This window comes from Mastomys coucha, unplaced genomic scaffold (genome assembly GCF_008632895.1).
Source record: "Mastomys coucha isolate ucsf_1 unplaced genomic scaffold, UCSF_Mcou_1 pScaffold15, whole genome shotgun sequence".
NCBI classification, from domain to species: Eukaryota; Metazoa; Chordata; class Mammalia; order Rodentia; family Muridae; genus Mastomys; species Mastomys coucha.
Window position 1 is genome coordinate 144,807,412 of NW_022196897.1, and position 23,115 is coordinate 144,830,526.

Below are 23,115 nucleotides of genomic sequence, written 5' to 3' on the forward strand. Positions count from 1 at the left end.
AGTTCCTTACAGATGGCATGCTGGTCAGAGAAATGATGGTTGATCCATTGTTAACAAAATATAGGTAAGCCTGAGCTCCTGTGATTCCCTAATGTTTGCAAAATGCACTTGTACACTGGGGATCAGTTGGGTTAGCAGCTGAGATTGGGGTCTGCTCAGCTGCCCTCAGCTGTCTTCTTTGTTGGTGGTGGCTCTTTCTGCCCTTGGTGGATAGCGGTGCCTCTTATTAGCAGTGACAGTGAGTACACTAAGTAGACAGACACCAACGTGAACCAGCTGGCCTGTGCGCATCTGTCACTAGAGCACCTGCTGTCTTGTCTCTCTTCATCTTGCCTTTGACATGCTCCGGGAGTAACTACAGGACCACAGCCCACGGAGATATGACTAGCCAGTGTTGGTGCATCCCACCCCCACCCCTTCTCATTTTGCAAAGCTGGGGATGGAACTTGGGATCTCACACAAGTTAGGCAAGGGTCCCACTTCTGCCCTCTGGACAGTGTTCTGTTGAATGCCATATACAAAGTCCAGCTGAGGGCTGTGCTCACCCTCCCTCTTAGTGTCTGTGCCCATCACCAGGAGCACTAGGGTTACCCCACAGCTTTGGGATTTGAGACACGATGTCCTACTCCTCTCCCTGCCTGGCACGTGTGTTTCACAGCTGTTGTCTTGTCTTTGGCTGTTCTGTTGGCTTAAGTCGTTGAGGCAGCTGGCTTTGTTGTTCAGTGTGTTCTGTGGGGTTGTAGATCTTACATACCAGTTAGAACCGGCTATTAAGTTCTGCTGGAATCCCAGGCAGGTAGTGAAGCTCTTCATAAATAGTATGCTGTCATTCTCACTAAGGTTGTTGAAATCTGGTGTAGGCATGGCATCACTGGCAGAGAACGACTCGGGTTTTCTCTTAATTCGATGTCATTACATGAGCACCCAGAGGTCTCTTTGGTGGTCGGGGTGGAATTGTGTGGGGTATTCCATGCTCACTGAGAGCATTTCTCTGATTCTTAGTGTCATCATGCTGGACGAAGCCCACGAGAGGACCTTGTATACGGACATTGCCATTGGCCTGCTGAAGAAGGTATGGCTCCAGCTCTGCATTCTGTTTCTAAGTTTATATTGTTGCCTGGCTAGGAAAGTAATTACAGCAATGTAGAAAACCAGCAAATACAAAGTGAAAAGATTATCCCATCACTCTGCTCAATCACAGAGAACCAGGAGCTCAATGCTGGTGTGTTTGTTTCCGGTCTGTGTCTGTCTGTGTGTATGTTTTGACACAGTGGGATTGGATGATATGTGCTAATTTGTGTCTTGTACATTTAATATTATACTTTAACCTGAGCCACCTCCCAGCCTCCCCCCACCCCCCAAAGACTGTTTCAGAGTCTATGCAATGGCTGCTGATGGGTGCCATGTCCTTCTTGTACTGTTCGGCATGTGTGTGCCTAGGTGTATGTTGGGCCTGTGGCCGTGAGCACCCTGTAATTAAATGTGCTGCATTTCTATTTCTTTTCTCTTTTTAACTCTTCAATATTCAAAAAAATATTTCAAGCATACTCAGAGTGGAGGCATTTATAACGACCTTTTTGTTCGCTTTTGGCAGTCACCTCCACTTTCATTATAAATGCCTCCACTCTCACCTCCACTTTCATTATAAATGCCTCCACTCTCACCTCCACTTTCATTATAAATGCCTCCACTCTCACCTCCACTTTCATTATAAATGCCTCCACTCTCACCTCCACTTTCATTATAAATGCCTCCACTCTCACCTCCACTTTCATTATAAATGCCTCCACTCTCACCTCGGTGCCTTTTTTTTCAGATTCAGAAAAAGCGAGGGGATCTTCGCTTGATAGTGGCCTCAGCTACTCTGGACGCAGAGGTAAGGGCGTCTCTCTCCTTCTGCCTAAACACTGGAGTTGTCAGATGTATCCTTGGGAGTGCACCTCTGGCCAAAGTGTGTCCTCAGCAGAACCACCTGCTTCTTTTGGGGGACATGTGGTGCCCTAGATGTCATGTGATGCTCCTTCTCAACTGTGAGTGGAAATTAGCCTGTAATTAACCCAGGGAGTTGATGACTCCCAGCCTGCTTGTCTCTGTCTCTGCTGCCGTTCTCCTGACACAGGCGGCTTCTTTTTAATTACTTGTCAGTGTGAAGCTATATTTCTTGAATTTATTTATGGAAATTACATACTTATTTTAATTTTTTGGTGTAATTGAAGTTTTTCCTCTAACATGTAGTAATTTCCATGTTAAGTGTTTTTTTTTTTTATTGTTTTTACTTTTTATATGTATGGTGGGGGGCACACCTGCCATGGCGGAGGTCAGAGATCAGCTTAGAGGAGCCAGTTCTATCCTTCGTCCACGTGGGGTCCCATGTTGAAGGTCTTGAGGCTTAGCAGTAGGCATCTTTACCAGCTGAGCCATCTCTTCCCTGTTTTTATATGGCTGATTTACTCTCTTGATGACTAACAGTTTATTTTTAAAAAACAAACAAACAAACAAATGTTCAACTCATCTCATTCTTTTGGCCACTTGCTGTTTATATATTCTAACTGGTAAGCCTCGGCTAGCTACAGGTGATCCACACATGCCCTGAGTCCAGGGAAGGAGGCACATAAATAGGTATTCCGTACGTTAAGGTGCTGAGGTAACCTGGAAGGCTGCTCTTAACTCCAGCCAGCTGGGAGTGCCAAGAACTTGTCACCAAAGAGATGGCATTTTAGCAGGGTTTGAAATAAAATGACCCTTTTTTCATGGGCAAAGTGTGAGCCGAGCTCCCTGACCATGTGGGAGCCATAAGGAACTGTGAGTTCTACAAGCTACCAGAACCCTTTCTGCCAGGCCCCACAGGGGTGCTCTGTCCTCAGGGCTGCTCCATCCCCAGAGGTGCTCCATCCCTAGGGGTGCTCCATCCCCAGGGGTGCTCCATCCCCAGAGGTGCTCCATCTCCAGAGGTGCTCCGTCCCCAGGGCAGCTCCATCCCCAGGGGTGCTCCATCCCTAGGGGTGCTCCATCCTTAGCTGCTGCTCTCACTTCATCTCCTTCCACCCTGTATATCAGCTTTACTGGTCCCCTTCTATTCTTCTGAGAAAACTAGGCTCCTCCTTGGGATGAGGTAGGGTTTTCTCCCAGTCTTTCTTTCAGACATGCCTATGGCTCTCCCAGCATTTTACTCTGGTCCTAGAGAACCTCCCTCTCTCAGAGAGGCTTCCTTTAAGGCCTCAGCCTGCTGCTGCTGCCTTCTTGCACAGCTTTGAGTGTGTTTCAGTCACACTGATTTCCCATGCATGTTTAGGGAATGCTTGAGTCCTTGAAGACTGGGACTCTGTCTTAACTCATGATTTTATCCCTCTCGCCTCACGGTGTAGGAGGTAGGGCAGTGACTTGCCCATAGTTGGGACTCAGGAAGCTCATTCTTGTGTTATGTAGAGACCCAGGAGTAATTACGGAGATGCCAGTCAGGAGACCAGCTCTCTGTGTCTGGGGAGATGTGGTGAGGGCCTGGCCCTGGCCTGTTCTGTCTCCCTATGGGTGGAAGAATGCAGACTGACTTGGTGAGAGGTGCCTCCTATGTGCCTGGGCTGGCCTGCCAGCTTCCCACAGGCTGTGGGAGCTCTTGGCTTGCCCACAGTCATCTCTGCTCATTGTCCCCGTGCTTTAGCTGTCATCCCTGTCACCATGATGTATGCTGGAATGTTCTCTGGAGGTGACTTAATTTTGTTTCTGATGCTGATAACATATTCTGGCAAAAAGCAACCTAGGAACAAAAGCCTTTATTTTAGTTCTCAGAGAGAAGTGAATGCATGCATGCTTACTTTAGCTACCTTTTTGTACTCCTTTTAAACATTTATTAATATAGAAAGTTTACTTTTACATGTATAGGTGTTTTGCCTGCATGTATGTCTGTGCATCATGTGCGCTCAGTGCCCATGAAGCCAGGAGTTCCGGATTCCCTGGGACTGGAGTTGCAGTTGGTTATGAGCTGCCATGTGGGTGCTGGCAGTTCAACCCTGGTTCTCTTAACCCACTTAAAGCCAGTGCCCTTAACCCGGGAGCCAGCTCTCCAACTACACATTTTCCCTACTCTAACACAGTCAGAATGGTACTGCCTGTGGTGGGCTTGAATCTTCTCACAGCCTTATTGTAATCAAGATGGTCTCCCTTCTGACAGACATGCCCACAGGCCCACCCGCTCTGGACACTCAGCAGACTCTTTCTCCCCATATGATGGGAGAGCATGTTAAGGCAGCCATTGCAGGAGCATTGCTCGCTGCTGCTCCTGCCCTCTGTGTTCCTGTCCTCTGTGCTCCTATCCTCTGTGCTCCATTGCAAGAGCATTGCCTCGCTGCTGCTCCTGCCCTCTGTGCTCCATTGCACAGCTCATGCTGTCTTTTCACTTCCATCTTTCTCTCTTAAACATTAGAAACAGTTTCTTTTCTAAACAGGTTTAGTTGTGGTGAAAGTATAATGCCCACGTTCACCCCTCCCCCACTGAGCTCACTGTTCATGGACAAGTATGAACTGTTTACTGCTGTCCTTGTCTTTTTTTTTAAATTTTAGAGGTAATATACCCATGTCATTTCCCACTTCGCTTTCCTTTTCTTAACCCCCATATACTGTCCTTGGTCTCTTTCAAGTTCATAACCTTTTCTTTATTCATTTACTGTTGATTACATGTATCTCTGTATATGCACATATATCCCTAGATGTTACCTGCCTAGTCTGTATGTCTCTTGTGTGTGTGTTTTCAGGGCTGGGCCTTTGGTATTAAAAAGAACCAAAAGCAGTGAGTGTACTTTCCCTGGAAGAAGCCGTCTCTCCACTCAGCACTCCTTGTCTGTAGTTCTTTGTGTAGGGTTGAGGACTCATGGGCTCTCCCTACCCATATTACATGTCTGCTGTTGTCCTTGTTCAGCTCGTGTTTAGGCAGGCATGTTGGTGAGACTTTCTGGCTATAGCTTCTGATATTACATGGAGACACAGCTCGCAGAACTCTCCGACCCTCTCCCTCTTCCAGTGTTCCCTGAGGCTTATGTTCCGAGTGCCTTTTAATGTCATGTAGAGACTGGAGAACACTGCCTCATTGGTTCCATCTGTAGTAGCGGATGTAGATGATCTCCTGACACCTTTTGTGAATTGGAAGGCAGAGCCTAGCTTTGTTATTCCTTGGTGTGTTTTGATGTAGGGCTTACTGGTACATTAGCAGTACTTACCTGGGCTCAGGCTGAGCTATAGAGCATTCATTCAACTCTCCCTTCCTTGCCTGGAGATCCAGTGCCTACTCCTGAGGGAAATGTTGAAGAGAGACAGCCAGATATGGGATCTCCTGGCTTAGGGTGTGGGATGGGTAGATGCAGGTCTGTGTGCGTGTGGTATCTGCAGTCTTAAGTGAGAGGAAGAGGATGTAAGTGGGCTGAAGAGGTCTGGAGTGAGCAGGGCCAGGATATGGCTTATTTAGCTTTTGTATATGGAAGCCCAAGGGTGCCCTGGATCCATCTTCTCGCCCAAGTTGCTGTGTCTAAAGGTGACAAACTTAATGTCAAACTGTCTAGATGTGTAATGCTGCTGACAGGGCCTCTGCTCCTCAGCATGCACAGCAGAGAAGTGGCAGAGAAGGCTGGAGGCTGCTCAGATGGTTGCCCTGGCTGATTTAGCCACCCTGTTTGTAGAAGCTCGATTAGATGAGCAGTTAAATACACAGAATGTGTGATTGCAAAGTGTCATTTCACCCTGTATCACATTCTTCTACATGAGCCTGTCCACATGACGGAAGCTAGGTTTGCAGATATCTCCCACTCTTCCTTTATTTTGTCATATGTCTGATAACTTGTAGAGAGATTAATTTCCCTCTTCCATCAGTCCTGGCGAAGGATCCTGAGTCCTCTGGGGTCAGGTCCTCACTGGACCAGTTGGCAGGTTGCAGTCTTGTTGGCTTGGGTAGGAGTTGGACAGGGCATGGACATGACTGCTTAGAGCTCTCTGTGTGGACCAGGTGGGAGCAACTCCCAGGGCAGGAAGCTGGAATGGGCCGATGGGTGGCACTGCAGGTCCGAATCATTCCTATTTTGTTTCATAGGCTGTGCCCCTTCCTCTCAGTCTTCTTGTTCTGTTTCTTACCCAGTGTTCATGTCATTGTGACCCCAGAGCCTGAAGCCGACTCAGATTTTTCCAGGTGAGGGGATGGTGTCACTTTCTGTCTCCTTGATTCTGCCCTAAAGCCATACACTATTGAGAAATAGTTACTGGCCTTTTAAGAAAAAAAATAGTATTGGTATTTTGTCTACATATATATCTGTGTAACACTTTCATGCTTAGTGCCCATGGAGGCCAGAAACGGCATCAGATCCTCCGTCACTAGAGTTAGAGAGTTGTGGGCCACCATGTGGATACTGGGAATTGAACCTGGGTCCTCTGGAAGAGCAGCCTGTGCTCTTAACCACTGAGCTATCTCTCCAGCCTGAGGTTTTGGCTTTTATCTGTATATTCCAAATGAAGATAAAGGATAAAAACCTTAGGAATATAGACCTTGTGTCTCAGTGCATCCAGAGTGTTCTTTAAAGAGTAACTCCGGTCTGTACCCCTCAGCTTTTCCAGCAGCTGGGCTCAGCTGTCCATTCCATCCAGGAAAGCTGTTGTGGTCCTACTTCATTCACTGTACCACATGGCCTGGTGGTAGCTGTGTTCAGCACGCCCTTCTTAAAGCCATCTTCCTTAGGTCTGGACCTTGCTGTCCTGCTCTCCCTGCCTCCTCACTCACCTCTTCCTGGGGATCTGGAATCTCCATTCTTTGTCTTTAAGGCTGTCCACTCCTTCCATGGCCCCTGGCTCAGCTGACACTGGGTGTTGGTGACAGTCTTGACTGTATGACTTGCGTTCTGTCTCTGCGCTGTCTGTAGTGTTTAAACCTGGCTCTGGCTGGGTCTCCCCAGTTCTGTCCCAGACTCTTTCTCATAGTAACAGTAATTCGGGCCCAGGATCTCCATTGCTGAGGACATTGCTTTATTAAGAAGTGGTCTATCCTGTACTCTGTCAACATGCATGTGCAAGTGATTGGAGAAGACACTGTTTATGCTATCAGATGGCTTGAAATCTATTGGAAAGTTATAGTAAATATATATCAGACACACACCTAGTGTGCAAGTGGGAAACCTCTGTGAACTGATAACCTTGTGTGATTAGATATGTGCTTTCTGGATTAGCCGTTCTCCAGCCTGATTTAACCTATAGCTTGAGGCACAGCTAATATTCAGCTAAATAAACTACAGAGGGTGTGGATAAAGTAATACCACAGCTACACATCAGCTGATGGTCACCGAAGTCTAGCCTTTATTTATAATCAGACCTTCAGAGTCTGTCATTGAAATTCCCTCTGCAATTTCAATAAGAGCAAAAGTAAATTTAGCTGGCTGTGGTAATGCATGTCTATAATCCCAGCATTCAGAAGTCAGAGGCAGGAGGATACTGAGTTTGGGTCCAGCCTGGGCTACGTAGAGTTTCAGGTCTGCTTGAGCTGAGTATCAAGACCCTGTCTTCAACAAATGAAAGCTGGTCCCTGTAGGGAGATGGCCTGGTGGAGCCATTTAAAAAAAAAAAAAAGAAGAATTTTGTGAATGTCGAAAATCATTTTGTGTGATGTGATAGTGCACACGTGTAATCCCAGTTCTCAAGAAGTAGAAGCAGGAGGATCAGGGGTGCAGGGCTAGCCTCAGCTAATTAGTGAGTTAGAGCCTAGCTGGGCCACATCAGAGCCTGTCTCTAAAATAGAACAAGCTATTCGGCAGTATGTAATCTTTGTGTCTAATTCCTGTGATCCCACTTATCTCTGCCAGTTTTATATTTTTGTTCTTTTCTATGGATTACTGTGAACCATCCTCTTTTTTTAAGTTAATGTGAATAATAATTATATATTTATTTATTTTTAGAAATTTCGAGATTTCTTTAACCAGAATGAGACCAGTGACCCAGCCAGAGATACCTCTGTGACGCTCACAGTGGAAGGACGGACATTCCCAGTGGATATCTTTTACCTACAAAGGTTTGGTAATGTTTCATTCTTGGTGATGGTGGTTTGGAACCTCATCTGTCATGCAGGGTCATAGGGAACATCATCTGCCTGCATCATGGAGGGCAGTTAGCGGGGTGCGGTGCAGCTCCTGTTACTGGTAGAATTCTGGGAGCTGGACCAGTATCACTGTTGAATTAAGAGTTTGATACTCCTGTTCAAATTTACATGTGTCTGTGGCCATCAGTTTAGGCGGAGAGAGTCAGATAGGAGGCCGATGGGAGGTGCTGTGGCAGTGCTCTGAACTGGGGGTTTCCAGAGCGCCATCAGTAAGGGAGCAGTGCTGAGTCCCGTCTTTTAGTTCCTTATGTCCTTAGCAAGAAGACCTAGCTCAAACTTTTGGGAGGAGTCCCTTTGAATAAGAAAGGGGCCATTCTAATTTGCTATACCTAGGTACTGGGCCTAGTTTAGCGCCTGATAAATCCCAAGCTATAAACTTCATCTTTGGGTCCTTCTGGCTGGAGGGAATGTCTGCCATTTCCATTCACTCAGCTCATAGGTGCTGGCTGGGAAGATGGTGGGTGTGCTCTGATGGCTAGTGTCTTATCAGCTTGACCAGAGATAGAGTCCTCTGAGAGGAGGAAGCCTCAACTGAGAAAATGCCTCCCTAAGCCTGTAATGCATTTTCTCAATTGGTGATTGATGGGGGAGGGCCTAGCCCATCGAGGGTGGTCCTGGGTGCTATAAGAAAGCAGGCTGAGCAAGCCGTTAGGAGTAAGTCAGTAAGCAGCACTCCTCCATGACCTCTGCATCCGCTCCTGATCCCCGGTTCCTGCCTGTTTGAATTCCTGTCCTGACTTCCTTCAGTGATGGGTTGGGACTTGGGATAGATATATAATTCTTTCCTCCCCAACTTGCTTTTTGTCATGGTGTCTGATCACAGCAGTAGAAAGGCTAACTTGGGCAGTGGGCTTCTGCACTGAAACTGATGCCCTTGGTCTTCTGTGACTTGGCATCTTTGCATGCTGAAGATAAATAATTTATATGCACTCCCATCAGCCTCTCGCTGCTGAACTCCCTTCTGTCAAGGTAATGGCCACAGGTGTGTGTACATTTGCACAGAAGTATTAAGACTAAATCCAGCAATGATGCAGGTCTAGCTTCCAGAACATTCTGTCTTTCAGAACGTTCTTAGGAAATATAGCCCAAACCCATTGTTTACATGTAATTATGTCTATAAGTGCTACATCTAATGTTGCTCTTTTCTTTCTTGTGCTGGGGATTGAACCTGGGACCTTACACGTGTTAGGCAAGTGCTATATCATTGAGATACACCTCAGTTATTGGTTGCTGCCCTTGAAAATAAAGGAGTGTGTATTTATTTTACTTCTCTATGTTAATTACCTGCTGGGTTGGCCCAGATTCACTCTGATGAAGTTTGGCTGCCAGGTTATTAGGATAGGATAACTGATCTGTAATTAACGAGCATGTTCCAGTGATGATCTTTCTCTTCATACATTTTCCCCAGTCCTGTTCCAGATTATATCAAGGCAACTGTGGACACTGTGGTAAAAATTCATCAGACGGAGGGAGATGGAGACATACTAGCCTTTCTTACTGGCCAGGTAACTCCGCCCAGTCCCTCGCAGAGACATGCTAAGACAGCACAGAGTTAGCATAAAGCCTTGTTCTTAGCCGTTTGTTTCTTTTCTTTTCTTTCTTTCTTTTTCTTTTTTAAATGTGTACATGTTTTGTCTGCGTTCCTGAGGAGGCCAGAAAGTAGTGTCAGGTCTCTTGGAACTGGAGTTGATAGATGATTTTGAGCTGCCATGTGGATGCTGGGAATTGAACCCAGGTCCTCTGGAAGAGCAGCCAGCTCCTTGTGTCATGTTTAATTGTATTTTGTAGTTGCTAAATTGCATAAAAGAATGAAATTATTGGTTTGACGCCATCTAGTGTTCTATTGGTCCTCTACCATCTAGATTGTGAGGGGTCATTAGCTCATCCCTATGCTGTAGAGAGTTAATTGAATTTTTTAATTTAAATTTTATGTGTGTGAGCCTTTGTGTATGTATATATGCCATGTGGGTGTAGTGGAAGCCAGAAAAGGGTGTCAGATCTGTTGGAACTGGAGTTACAGATGATTCTGATCTGCCTGTGCTGGGAACTGAACCCAGGTCCTCTGAAAGAGCAGCTAGTGCTTTCTCTGAGCCATCTTTCTTGCTCTGAGATTTCAAATGTATTAGCTGATTTCAGAGTAGGTTCTATGTCAGTGGGCTGCTTCATTTGCCATATTGGATGGTGCATTAGGTACATTGTGCTTTGTGCGCATTGCAATCTCATTCTGTGACCAAAAAGTTGGGCACCGTTTCCCAAGTTGCCTAAAGCTAGAAATGGGTCCTTTGATTGTGACATCTTTCCAGCCCATTCTGCAGGTAGCCAGTGACTACATCTCAAAAAAATGACTGAATAAACCAGAATAGTGTCTTAAGGTTGTAATGCTGCTTGAACTCCCTCCAGCTGCTATCTTTTCCACTGCCAAACATTTCCCATAGTTAGTCTCTCTCCTCAGGAAAGCTCTTCATGATTCCATAGGTAACAGCTTGCCCATATGCAGCATGCTCAGCATGTCCACACACAGGTAAAAATGGTGATTTAAAGAGTTATGTGTATATATGTATATGTCATTTGTGTGCGGTGAGTGCAGTGCCTGTGTGCAGGCCTTGAAGAGGGTGCTGGATCCCCTGGAGCTGGAAGTGCAGGCAGCGCAGGCTGTCTGACATGGGTGCTGGGAACTGAACTCCGGTCTCTGCGAGAGCAGTAGAACCTCTTCACCACTGAGAGTCTCTCCAGTTCCTTGTTGATTTTATTCATGGGAACTCTTCTATTAACTACGGGTGGTTTAGTTTTACTAACTAATTGTACAGTTGCAGAGTTTCACTCCTTTGGCACTGTCACTTGGTAGCATTTGACAAAGTGTCATCCTGAGTGGGCCATGGCAGCACAGCAGCTTCTGAAGGTGACCCCAGCTAAGGCCCCCATTCTAGCATTTGTTCCTTCAGTATGCTAGCTTGACCAGCTTCATTGCTTTCCGGTTCCATGTTTAGGAAGAAGTAGAGGCAGTTGTGTCCATGTTGATCGAGCAGGCTCGGGCGTTGGCTCGCACTGGCATGAAGAAACACCTCCGGGTTCTCCCCATGTATGCAGGACTGCCTTCTTTTGAGCAGATGAAGGTGTTTGAGAGGGTGTCACACAGCGTCAGGAAGGTGAGCCTCCTAGTGGTCAGTGGTCCTTACAGCCATTGGTCATCACTTTGGCTCCCCTTTGTACTGCAGAATGTTGTCTTATTGTTATTCTGTGTATATGTATGTGTGTGTGTGAGCATTCATGTGTGTAAGTGTAGACATATGCCACAGTTCATATCTGGAGATCGGAGGAAAACCTTTTTGACTGCAAGGCTAGCCAACCTACAAATGCTGGGGCTCCTCTCTCTGCCTCCTCTCACTGAGGGGACATGTGCTACCCCTGCCTGGCTTTATGTGGGTTCTGGAGATACATAGCCAGCATTTTACATACTGAGCCATTTCCCTAGACTCTGTTATATTGTTTTAACTGAAGTGAGCTTTGCTAAACAGGACCTTTCTTTCAAATCTTAGGTCCATGTTTCTATGCAGTAGATCTAAAAGTCCGTAGTAGATAATGCGCTGTGAGGATTTCTAAACCTGCCCAGAAGGGCCACTCCGGCAGTAATTATCAGAGCAGGCCACCTCTTGTAGCTTTTCTTTGTCTGCTGAATATTTTTCACAGCACATTATTACCTTAGCCTCAGAGACTGTCATGGTAGATTATGTTCAGTCAGAACTAGATAAAGTTACTAACCATGGTTCCTAAAGCATTTGTTAGGAGTATCAGTTTGCCCTTAGAGGCAATTTTAAATGAGGTAAATCTTTAGCCTTGAAATTAGGTTGAGGATGGGTGTGGTGGCAAGAAGCGTTGGCTGGGAGGAACCAGGGGCCTGATTTCTGCCTCCCTACCCTTTCTCCTTTCCCCTAGATGAGGTGTACATGGTGGGTGGCTCAGAGTGCAGTAGGTGAGGGATGGTCTGGGTCTGAGGACTCGCTCTCAACTTGGTATGGAGCAATCCAGATCTGCCCGGTCACACATGAACTGCTGTCAGCGAGGCTGCAGGCCTGGGCTCCACCTGTGGTTGCAGTGTGCCTTGTCCTAAGTTACTTAGCTTCAGATTTCCTAGCTGTAAGACATTCGTAATGAGACATTTTTATTACATTTATTTATGTGGGGTAGGGGCAGGGCACATATGTGTCACACGCACTCATGGAGGTCAGAGTGCACATACAGGAGTCAGTTCTTTCCTTCTAGCACGTGGGTCTCAGGGATTGACGTCAGATCCTCAGGCTTGTCAACCATCTCACCGGCCTCCGCAGTAGCTTTTAGATATAAAAGTAGGAAGATTTTCAGAACATGATTTTATAAAATGTAAAGTGGTTGGAAAAGTTGTGTGCGTCTTACATACGTGTCCCCAGCTGCGTTAGACCTGGCAGGGGCAACTGGCAGGTAGCCAGAGACTGGTGCACACTAGCTGGGCCCTCCTCTGTCTCCAAGCTCCTTGTACAGTGGCTGTGTTGGTGGCATCTCCTTCCTGTGTGGCACTACTTTCTGGTCTGAAGGGTTGGCCAGTTCCTGTGTGGAGTCTGAATTTATGCTCATGTTTTAGTGATGATGTCAGGGCAGCCAGTGTGAAGGGGAAACTCTGTTCTATGATGTATAATATATAACGTGTAGCATAAGATGACACAGCATATACTATTCTGCATATCCCAGCATAAGATGACACAGCATATACTATTCTGCATTTCCCAGCATAAGATGACACAGCATATACTATTCTGCATTTCCCAGCATAAGATGACACAGCATATACTATTCTGCATATCCCAGCATAAGATGACACAGCATATACTATTCTGCATTTCCCAGCATAAGATGACACAGCATATACTATTCTGCATTTCCCAGCATAAGATGACACAGCATATACTATTCTGCATAGCCCAGCATAAGATGACACAGCATATACTATTCTGCATAGCCCAGCATAAGATGACACAGCATATACTATTCTGCATATCCCAGGCTGTGCTTTTTCCCCGGCACCTGGTGCTCTCTGAAGTTATCTGCTCGTTAGAAAACAGACATTATTGAACTTACCGTGTGCTCAGTGTTAGTTTCTAGTCTCTTTGTGTTTGGATGCCCCTGGACATCCCTGGGGGAAGCGGTGGTCATACTATGTGCATGAGATAGCAGTGCTCAGGAGCTTGGGGAAGCTATGCATAGTTATAGAGTTGGAACAGTTCCAGCCAGTGTACTGGTCTTAAGCTCCTGCCTGGCAGCATGGTGTTTGGATAGTAGTACGTCTTTAGGATTTGTAAACTTACTTAAAGTGGAAAGAACCAAACTAGTTGCTTTCTCTCTTTGGCAGGTGGTCGTAGCCACCAATGTGGCGGAGACTTCCATCACAATCAGTGGCATTGTGTATGTGATTGACTGTGGCTTTATGAAGCTTCGAGCCTACAACCCCAGGACAGCTATTGAATGCTTGGTGGTGGTACCGGTATCTCAGGCGTCAGCCAATCAGCGGGCAGGACGTGGTGGGCGCAACCGCTCCGGAAAGTGTTACCGCCTTTATACAGGTGTGCATGGTGTTTCTTAACAACTTTGGATTTTCTTAGGGTAGCCTGGGCTTTGGATCCCAGGGCAGACATTTGTCCCTCGTGGCAGAACTCACCATCAAGTCCCCCTCCCTCCCATGGCTCCCCCTCTCCCCCTTCCTTCCTCCTTTGCTAGGACTTCCCAGCTGGCTCAGTGAACCACCACCTGCCTGCCACCTCTGTTCTAACCTCATGCTGGGCCTTGTGTCGGACCCCCGAGCACAGACTTGTGCATCTCTGTTCTAACCTCATGCTGGGCCTTGTGTCAGACCCCGAGCACAGACTTGTGCATCAAGCACTGTTTGTGCTGAATTCTTCTAACTCCTGAATCCACCTCCCATCAGGTCACTATTTACCTTTGTTGAGTTCTCCTAAGACTCATTCACAGACAGCAAGTAGTTGGCTCAGTTCTATATCACAAGCCATGCTAGGTTCTGAGGGCACAGAGTGAAATTCTGGTAGACAGTCCTGGCCTTTAACGAGCTTCCCTCTCAGCCTGCTGACACTGGTAGGCACAGGTACCATGATATTCCAGAGCTACTGTTTGCCTGTCTGTCTCCTTCACTGGGAGTGGTACTGAGACCTACACCACCCCCACTGTCCACCCCCATGGAGCACACCTTCCTGCCTTCCTAGTGTGCAGACAGAATTTCCAAGTCATTAATTCCCTCGTTGTCTGGTGTCCACTTACACTGTCTGTTCATCCCTCCTTTACGCTGTTTCTCTTTGGCCCTCGGGATTAGTGGTGCTGGATGGAAGTGTGGGGTAGATTGAGACATGCAGGGGACCTTTAATTCTTTGAGGAATTGTAGAGTTGTAGGTATAGTGATTGTGTGTCTAACTTTTTAAGGAATTATTTATTTTAGAGACAGGGTTTCTCTGTGGAGCCTGGGCTGGCCTTAGGCTCAGAGCTCTCCCTACCACTGCCTCAGGGTCTGGGATTTAAAGACATGCACCACCATCTCAGTGGCGGTTTTAGTTGGAGGTACCTTTAGTTTGTGTGTTTTGCCTGCATGTCTGTCTGTGCAGCACATGTGTGCCTGGTGCTGAGGCTGCCATAAGAGTGTTACTGATGATTCTCACGTGGGTGTTCCCTGCCACGTGGGTGCTGGGAGCTGAACCTGGCGCCTCTGCATGTGCTCTTGACCACTGAGCCGTCTCTCCAGCTCCAACTCACATGAGTTTTTTAAAGTGGAAATGGACATCAGCATTTCTTGTCAGAGAAGCCATGTGAAGATCCGGCCTGAAGCTGGGCGGGTGGGCTTGGGTGGATGGTGATTGAGCCCTTAGTTGTAGCCATTTTAGCATGGGTGGTTGGGAAGGGCCAGGACAGTGAGCAATGTGTTAGTGCCCACTCTTCAGATTCCCAGCTGAGTTTTCAGAGTGTGCAGCTGTTCCTTACTCAGATAGTTTCATTTTCCAGAACTTTCCAAGACATTTCCGTAGCTGCTCTGCTCTCACTTCTGGTGTACCTGATTCTCAGCTGTACTCCATTCTTAGACATGTGATCTGCCTCCCACTTTGTCATTCATACCTCTGATGCCTTGGGCTTGTCTGTCTTTGCATCTTCTTAGTGAGGCCAGCCTTTCAGCTAGTGACTTGTTTCTGCCTTGGCCAGTGGTATGCTTGGGGAATGTGGTTGTCCTAGTAACAGCACTGTAACCACAAAGACCCTCCTGATACTCTTGGCAGCTCCTGTATAGCTTTTCCCAGTCTCCGCTCTCCTCCTTCCTGAGCCTCCGGTGGTCCATGGCAAGGGCATATGTCCCTCTTGGGCCTGTTTTTTGGTCGTTCCTACCCCTGAAGTCCCCAGGGGCGTTGCCTGTGGCTTCTGCCCCTCTTGACCTAGGTCCCTGGCTCTGGGGCCTTTGCAGCTTCCCTGTGTCATCACATCTTCGTCTCTGAGCATCAACACCTGCTTCTCTCAGCATCTTCTCAGCGGGGCCAGCCTCTTGGCTAATGACTTGTTTCTGCCTTGGTCAGTGTTGTGCCTGGGGAATGTGGTTGTCTTGGTAACAGTGCAGTAACCACAATGTTCTTAAAGCTAAGGAACTTCCTTCCTGTTGTTGTTTGCCATCTAGAACCTTCCAGCTAGACCCATGCATTTGGCAATTTATGTTACACAGTCCAGAATATTGGCTGTTTGTTTTCTCAGGAAAACCTTTCTAAAGTTCTTACTGATGGTAGTGTTTCTCCAGGAGACTTGGCTGTAGTTCATTTTCCTCTCTAGTTAATGGAAGCCTTCTGGTCTAAATGGAGACTATGTGATGCTTACGATTAAGGAGGGCGTGCATCAGGACAGCATCAGGACAGCCGTTGACTTACGTGGGAGGGTTTGGTGTGTGTAATCCATAGGCTTTCTGAATATACACAGAAAGTGAGTTCAGAAAAGCCTTCTTTTCTCTGTACCCTTTGTTCTGGTTTTCATTAAATCTTCCCCTGACTCTCTATCCTTCCCCTCCTCCCCGTTCTCTGTGCCTTGGGGTGCTTCTCCTGTTTGAGGTTACCTTTTGTTCCTGTGGGACATGCAAGTACAGGATTCTGGGTGTGACTCTGCATTTAGCTCCTTGATTTAAAAACTAGGTTTGTATGAATTTTGCTCTTTGATTAGATCCTTTGTCAGATTCTAGGGCAGTTTTGGTGATTGATTTTTATATTGTTCTTTGCTTATTTTGCTGTTCTGGCTTCCTTGAAGCGCTCTGCTCTAAGCAGAGTGAGCAGCAGCAGGGCCTGAGAGTAATCACCCAAGTGCTTGCTACTTTCCTTTTGTATATCACTGACAGCAGCATTTGGAAGTAAAGGAAAGTGCTTTTGTAAAGGGGTATTGTTCAACCCTCTATAGTTTTGAAGTAGAATGGTCCTTCCTAAATGTAAAAATAACTTTGTATCATAATGTTGTACATCTGGTCCCAGAATCCCAGAGCTCTTGTTTAAGGTAGAGAAGGTGGACTCTGTTGACATACAGGTGCATTTGAGTGTCATATTTGATCTGTTTTTGATTTCCTGTCCTTAGAGGATGCTTTTGACCAGTTACCTCAGTCCACCATCCCTGAGATGCAGCGCAGCAATTTGGCCCCCGTCATCCTGCAGCTGAAAGCCCTGGGGATCGACAATGTCCTCAGGTTCCACTTCATGTCTGTAAGTCCTACTGCTGACTCAGGGGCTCATGTGGGCACGGTGGAAGGACACTGGTCAGGCATGCTGTCTGTCTTCCTCACGTGGCTAAAACACTATATGCTACTTGGTCCTATCTTAGGTGTGGGGCAGACTGGCATCCAGGTGAGCCAGAGTTCTTCCTTTCTAGCCCCTGTCCTTTCTGCTTGGGAAAGACAAGTCAGTGGGGAGCTACAGGACAGCTCGACCAGGTCTCAGAGTCAAGGAAGGTGGGGAGTCAGGACATCGTCTGTGACTGGGCTGGCTGTAGAGTTCCAAGGCTGGGAGAGCTCCAGGTTTGGGAGGGACCCTGTGGCCCATGGTATCTGTGATGATTTCCTAAGATATCCATTCCACAGGAGTGGAATCATTAGTCTTCTGTAGGCTCCTGATGCACGGCTGCCTGGCTCTCATAGGCTCCCCTCAGCAGCATGCAAGGCCTGGCCTAGGTGCTCAGAAGAAGTGGTGGGTGAGTGGGGAGGGTGCTACAGCCATTGCTCTTGTAGATTTTTTTTTAAAGTTTATTGGCCACTTTATAGTTCATATAAAGTTTTAAGCTTATTTACCTGTTAATATTTGTTATTAATTTCCATGAGTCTGATGTTAAATAGTAAAGCATGACTTCACTCTAATGTCATGTTTTTGGCAAATATACTTATATGTCATCTGCCCACTTATAGAACCGCTGACTTTGTTGTAGTCTGACATTAGCTGGGGATCGTGCAGTGATCCCAAGTGCTTGCTTACCCTGGAGCTCCTGTGAGTGAGACACACAGAACAGGACCGAGTGCCCACAGGAACCCAGGCGCACTAGTGAGCCGTTTTGCTGTCCCGTTACTTTCTCACAGCAGATCTCCAGATTTGCAGTGATTCGTTGGTTGCCCTGAGGGTGGGTCCCACAGTGTAAAGTCTATATAGTCAGCCACTAAACCTTTTACAGATTTCACTTTGTTCTTTGATAAACAACAACTAAAAGCAAGAACTCAGTTTAATCTCTGAGCCTGCCATCAAGTGCTCTGAAGCCTTCTTCAGATCTTCATCTGTGAGGGCAAGTTAAATCACTCTTGACGCTTAAAGTGCTTGTTGCGCAGCAGAGTTGGTGGCAAGGCAGTTGAGTCTGGAAAGGTACTCATCTTGTCAGATGGCTAACTAGGAAGAGCTCCTCGAAGGGTCTACTGATGTCTGACACCCGTGTGCTCAGTGAGGGCCTTGGAGGGAAGGAAAGAGGTGCCAGTGCACCAGTCACAGGGCACAGCCTGTGCCTGCTGCCCTTTGCAGCATCGGTGTTGTATGCAGTTTTAGCAATTTCAACATGTCGCTGGCTTGCCCTTGGCAAGATCAGGGTAGCAGAAGCTGGTCCTCCCTCTACCTGTGCTGTGCTACAGGGTCTGCAGCTCCAGGTACGGGGAAGGCTGAGGGCAGCTTAGGGAAGTGAAGAGGTAGTTTAAAGAAGGGGCTATCCCTGCTGATGGAGCAGAGGAGTGGGGGCAGCTGTACAAGTGCTGCCAAGGACTTGTACAGAGGTGGGAGGCACATGTCAGTGTACCAGCAGCCTGGAGACTGGGTGGCTGGAGTGTGATAGAGCCAGAGTGAGCCAGTGTGGTCAGAGAAACTAATCTGGGAGGCCTTTGATGTGTTTCACAGCCCCCGCCAGCACAGTCGATGGTTCAAGCCTTGGAGCTGCTCTATGCTCTTGGAGGTAAGCCTGTTCACCTATATGATAATGGGTAGCTGGACTTCAATTAGCATTCTTCGAGCCTTTAAGAGTGGGATTGGCCCTCCCCATGTATATAATAAACTCTTCGGTGACATTTACTGTATTGAAATAGAAATTAGAGAAAAGTAGCTCATGGCTCATCTTAGGGTTTTACTGCTGGGAAGAGACACCAGGACCGTGGCAACTCTTATAAAGGAAAACATTCAGAGGTTTTGCCCATTGTCATCTTGGTGGGAAGCATGGTGGCATGCAGGCAGACATGGTGCTGGAGAAGCTGAGAGTTCTACATCTGGATCTACAGGCAGCAGGAAGAGAGTGAGCCACTGGGCCTAGCTTGGGCGTCTGAAACCTCAAAGTCCACCCCACAATGGCACACTAATAAGGCCACACTTCCTAATAGTGCCACTCTCTTTAGGCCTATGGGGGCCATTTTCATTCACCACCACATGGCCGATATGATAGTTCATAAAGTGTGGCAGAAGCTATGGATGGCCATCACTAGGGCCACACTTCCCAGAGACACACAGTTCTTGTCCTCAGACCCTTTTCCCTCTTCCAGCCTCACCACCCTGAAAACCCCTTCTTTTCCTCCCTGGGTTCCTGTGGGAATTGGGCAGGTAGCAGCAGTACTGTTTGGGCAGGCACTCTGTGCTGTGCAGGGAGCCCTGCTGGTTCATTTGAAAACACAGTTTGTATCAAGTTAGAGAAAATGGTGTTGTCTCAGGAGGTACCATGTCTTTTATGAGTGGTGGCTTCTTAGGATGTTCTGTGAGTATTGAGTTTGTCAGTGGTTTCAGTGGAGGTTTTGCCCTGAGGTTTTGCCTTGAGTATTTTAAAAATAGCTTTATTGAGGCATACATCATATACCATACAGTTCATTCCTTTACAGCTTTCTGTTCAAGGGCTTCTGTTGTCATAGGGTTGTGCAGTCTTTAGTATAATCCAATTTTAGAATATTTTCATCATTCTGAAAAGAAATGTGTCTCTCTTAGAGCTCACTCTTCACTCCTGTCCTCCTTGGCCCCAGGTAACCGCTAACCTGCTGACTCTGTGGCTTTGCCTAGTTGAAGCATTGCTTAGAAATGGAATCTTAGGTTGTCTCTGGTGGATGGCTTCTTTCACTTAGCTTTTTCTAAGGTTACCCACGGATCACTTGTATCGGTGGAGCATTTATTTTTCCTTCTGAGTAGTTTCCCAGTGTATGGACATACTACAGTGATTTTTTTTTTCTTCTATTTGTTAGATGGTGGGTGTTGTGAATCGTTTCTTTTTGGCTAGTATCAGCAATGCTGCTGTGAGCAGCATTTCTGCTTGTTCGCAAGTCAGTGTGCAGGACAGTTAGTGTCTCCAGCTAGTCTCTCTGTATCTGTGGATGAGAATCTCCTTCTAGCACTCCCTTTAGATACCAGAAGTCTAGGGTGCTCACTCATGTAAGACAGCATGGCATTTGCACAGAACCCACACATCTTCCCATATACTTTGAGTTACCTTAGGTTTCTTAGACCCATCACAGTGTAAACACCGTGTCATTGGTTACTCTGCTGTAGTGTTTAGGGAACTGTGACTGTAAAGAGACTGTGTGTGGTTGTTCATACAGTTGTTTTTCTCAAATATTTCACACAGCAATTTGTTGAATCTAAGGATATGGAATCCACAGACACGGAGATTGGCTGTATGGTGCCCAGCAATATGTCAGTTCAGCTTGAGTGCTGGCATCTGCTGTCTTTACTCCTGAGTTGGAGTTCTTTGCATGTTCTGATTTCAGGTCTCCTGTGTGATCGTAAATATTGGAGGTGTCGTGTGCAGGCTAGTTTCTACCTTGTTGCTTTTCTTCTGCCTCTTTTGCTTATGTCTTCATGTCTAAGGACACCCTGATGTGGGTCTGGGGTTCCAGTTCTGTGGGAGAGTGTGTGCTTGGTGTGTCTGAGACCTTGAGTGCAGCCCCTGACATCCCAAGCACCAGAAGCTGCCGCACAAGCAGAGGGAAGCAGCACTGCTGACTCCACATCTGACTCACAGGCTTTATTCTGAGTTTTAGCTCTTATACTTGAGTCTGTGATTTGTTCTGGTGTGCGCGTGTACATGTGTGTGTGCGTGTGTGTGTGCGTGTGTGTGGGTGTGTGTGTGCATGTGTGTGTGTGTGTGCGTGTGTGTGTGTGTGTGTGTTTAGGGAGGGAGGGACCCATTTTCATTTATTATATTTGCAAAAATCAGTTGTGACTATAAAAGCTCTCCACCAATGAGCAAAGTCTTACGCTTGGGACATAACATCAGCCTGTAGTGTGTGTCTTGTTAGGGTGTTGTCCCCAGCTCTCAGCGTGTGACAGGACCATGTGTACTGAGGAGAAGGGAATGTTGATGAGTGTTGTCTGTCCCCTGCAGTGGTTGTTCTGAAAGTCACACAGCGGGCAGACCGTCCTCACTTATAGAAACATTCTGGAGAGTGTTGGGGAAGCCCCAATTTAAAAAAGACAGTTGTATTGGAACAGAAAGGACTTAACTTTCCTGGCTCACCCCAAGCTTTTGGAGCACTTATTTTGATTGAAGCTATTGTCTGTACCTTGGGGTTCTTGGGAATCTTGTGCCCGATAATAGTGCTTGGTAGAGAGACCTGGGGAAAGGTGGATGTGGGGGAAGGCTTAGAAAGATGGAGTAGTCTGTCTACTTCAAGGAGAAGAGGGTCAGGGTCAGAGTTCAGACTCTGGGTGTTCATAAGGTGTGAGGATGCTGGACTTTTGAGGCATTATCTTTGACTATTTGTAGCCTGTCAGGTCCTAGCCATGGAGTCAGATCCAGAAGGTGAGAAAGCAGGCCCGTGTTGTGGGAACTGAGGAGAGCTGTGAGTAGTCTGCAGTGACAGCTGCTGCTGGAGGCCGACAGAGGCCGTGTCTGTGCTTCCAGCTCTCAGACCCCACAGAGGGCGGTTTCTGTGGAGCATCCTGTGGGGGAGAGAGGGAGCAGGAGAAGTGCAGGCTGCTGCCTGTATCGAAGTCCTTGAATAGAGATCCTTAAAAGCATTGTTTAAAACTGGGCTCAGCCTGGCTGGCGCTGGCTTCCCCTTTTCACGTGCGGCCCTCGTGTCAGGCTGCGCGTAGGAGCAGTGAGTCATCTTTTCTTTTCCTACTGCTCTTCTGCAGCACAGTGGCGCAGCTTCCTGACTTCTTCTCTTCTGCTGGCAGGTCTGGACAAAGACTGTCGCCTAACTGAACCACTTGGGATGAGGATTGCAGAGTTTCCTCTGAACCCAATGTTTGCCAAGATGCTGCTGGAGTCAGGTGGGTGGAGCCTGACAGCTCCTTTTGACATTATGTTGGATTCTCTGAATTCCGTGCACCCAGGTAGGAGGGACCAGTTGTGGTTTAAAAGTGGCAACAGCGATGAAGTGCTTATTTTTGACTAATGATGAGACGTGTGAGTTTGATACTTGTATAGTGGAAAACGTCAGTCAAGGTAATTAGTGCATCTAGTACGTTATGGACTTTCTTGTAGCAAATGGAACTGTACACCATACTGTGGTTGCCATAGTGTCAGATCACTACAGCTCCTCCAGCCTGAAACTGTGTCCCTCAAGCAACATCTTCCATCTTTTTAGCTCATCCTCCTACCAGCCTTGACCACCTTTCTACTCTGTTCCCAAGTGTTACTAAACTGTACGGTGTGTGTGCTGTGCCTGGCCTGACACACTGCACTGCCATCCACGTTATCTTGGACAGCAGGATTTCCTGTTTTAAAGCTTGTGTAAAGGTTACATCACATGTACCATGTTGTCTTTATGCATCCCTCCACTGATGCACATGAAACTGCTTCCATGATTTTGTCCACCACAGTGGACACCAGAGTTCCGGTCCCCTCTACAGACCAACTTCAGTTCTTGTGGGTGTACCCAGAGGCAAGGTTTCTGGATCGTGTGGCCGTTTTGTTCTAGGTTCCTGAGCAACATCCACATATTTTCCAAATGGCTGTGCTTAGTCTAACTGCCAAGACACCATCACACCACGTGCCACAGCGTCTGTGCGGTGGCACTGTCAAGCAGTGTACAGGGCTTCAGTTTTTCTGCAGAGTTTTGTGAGCATGTGAGTTAGGGCAAAGCCTGTTTCTTTACTTACAAACATCTTGACAGTACAGGATGTTTCCCTCCCTGGGAAAAATACTGTTCATATTTTACATTATTGTCTAACTGTTACATCAAGTGGCAGTTTATGAAGGCATGTTTCTGAGCCAGTGTGGTGAAAGTTAGCAGTGAGGGCCCACCTTCCCTGAGAAACACATTCTAAGTGCAGCAAGAGCAGAGTCCCCTGTGGCTCAGCAGGCAGCTGTGGGGAGCTAGGTGGGGGTGCTCTGCTGCCCTCGTTGGTGAGCTCTTAGAGTCTGTTCTCAAGAGGCAGCAGCAGCTCAGGATGCTATCCCGGCCACCCTGAGCTGCAGGCTTCCCAGAGTAGAGCAGAATTTGGAGAGGCAGGCTACCCCACAGATGGGCCTGGAGTGGGAAGATAGCTGGAGGGTACAGGAGAGGCAGG

General features: G+C 47.2%; 1 protein-coding gene across 4 annotated transcripts in view; it reads left to right on the top strand.

Annotated features, from left to right (window-relative positions):
• Dhx35 (DEAH-box helicase 35) overlaps nucleotides 1–23,115 on the top strand; it is a 62,035-nt gene that overhangs the window by 20,765 nt on the left and 18,155 nt on the right. For all 4 annotated transcript variants that reach the window (XR_004119006.1, XM_031372597.1, XM_031372596.1 and 1 more), the window contains 10 exons: nucleotides 3–64; nucleotides 1,003–1,072; nucleotides 1,817–1,876; nucleotides 7,920–8,032; nucleotides 9,528–9,624; nucleotides 11,107–11,265; nucleotides 13,500–13,710; nucleotides 16,742–16,866; nucleotides 18,526–18,580; nucleotides 21,778–21,873. Coding sequence is in view for 3 of the 4 variants with exons in the window: in XM_031372597.1 (XP_031228457.1) it covers nucleotides 3–64; nucleotides 1,003–1,072; nucleotides 1,817–1,876; nucleotides 7,920–8,032; nucleotides 9,528–9,624; nucleotides 11,107–11,265; nucleotides 13,500–13,710; nucleotides 16,742–16,866; nucleotides 18,526–18,580; nucleotides 21,778–21,873 (1,048 nt within the window). In the remaining variant the exon portion in view is untranslated. The remainder of the gene's footprint in view (nucleotides 1–2; nucleotides 65–1,002; nucleotides 1,073–1,816; nucleotides 1,877–7,919; nucleotides 8,033–9,527; nucleotides 9,625–11,106; nucleotides 11,266–13,499; nucleotides 13,711–16,741; nucleotides 16,867–18,525; nucleotides 18,581–21,777; nucleotides 21,874–23,115) is intronic.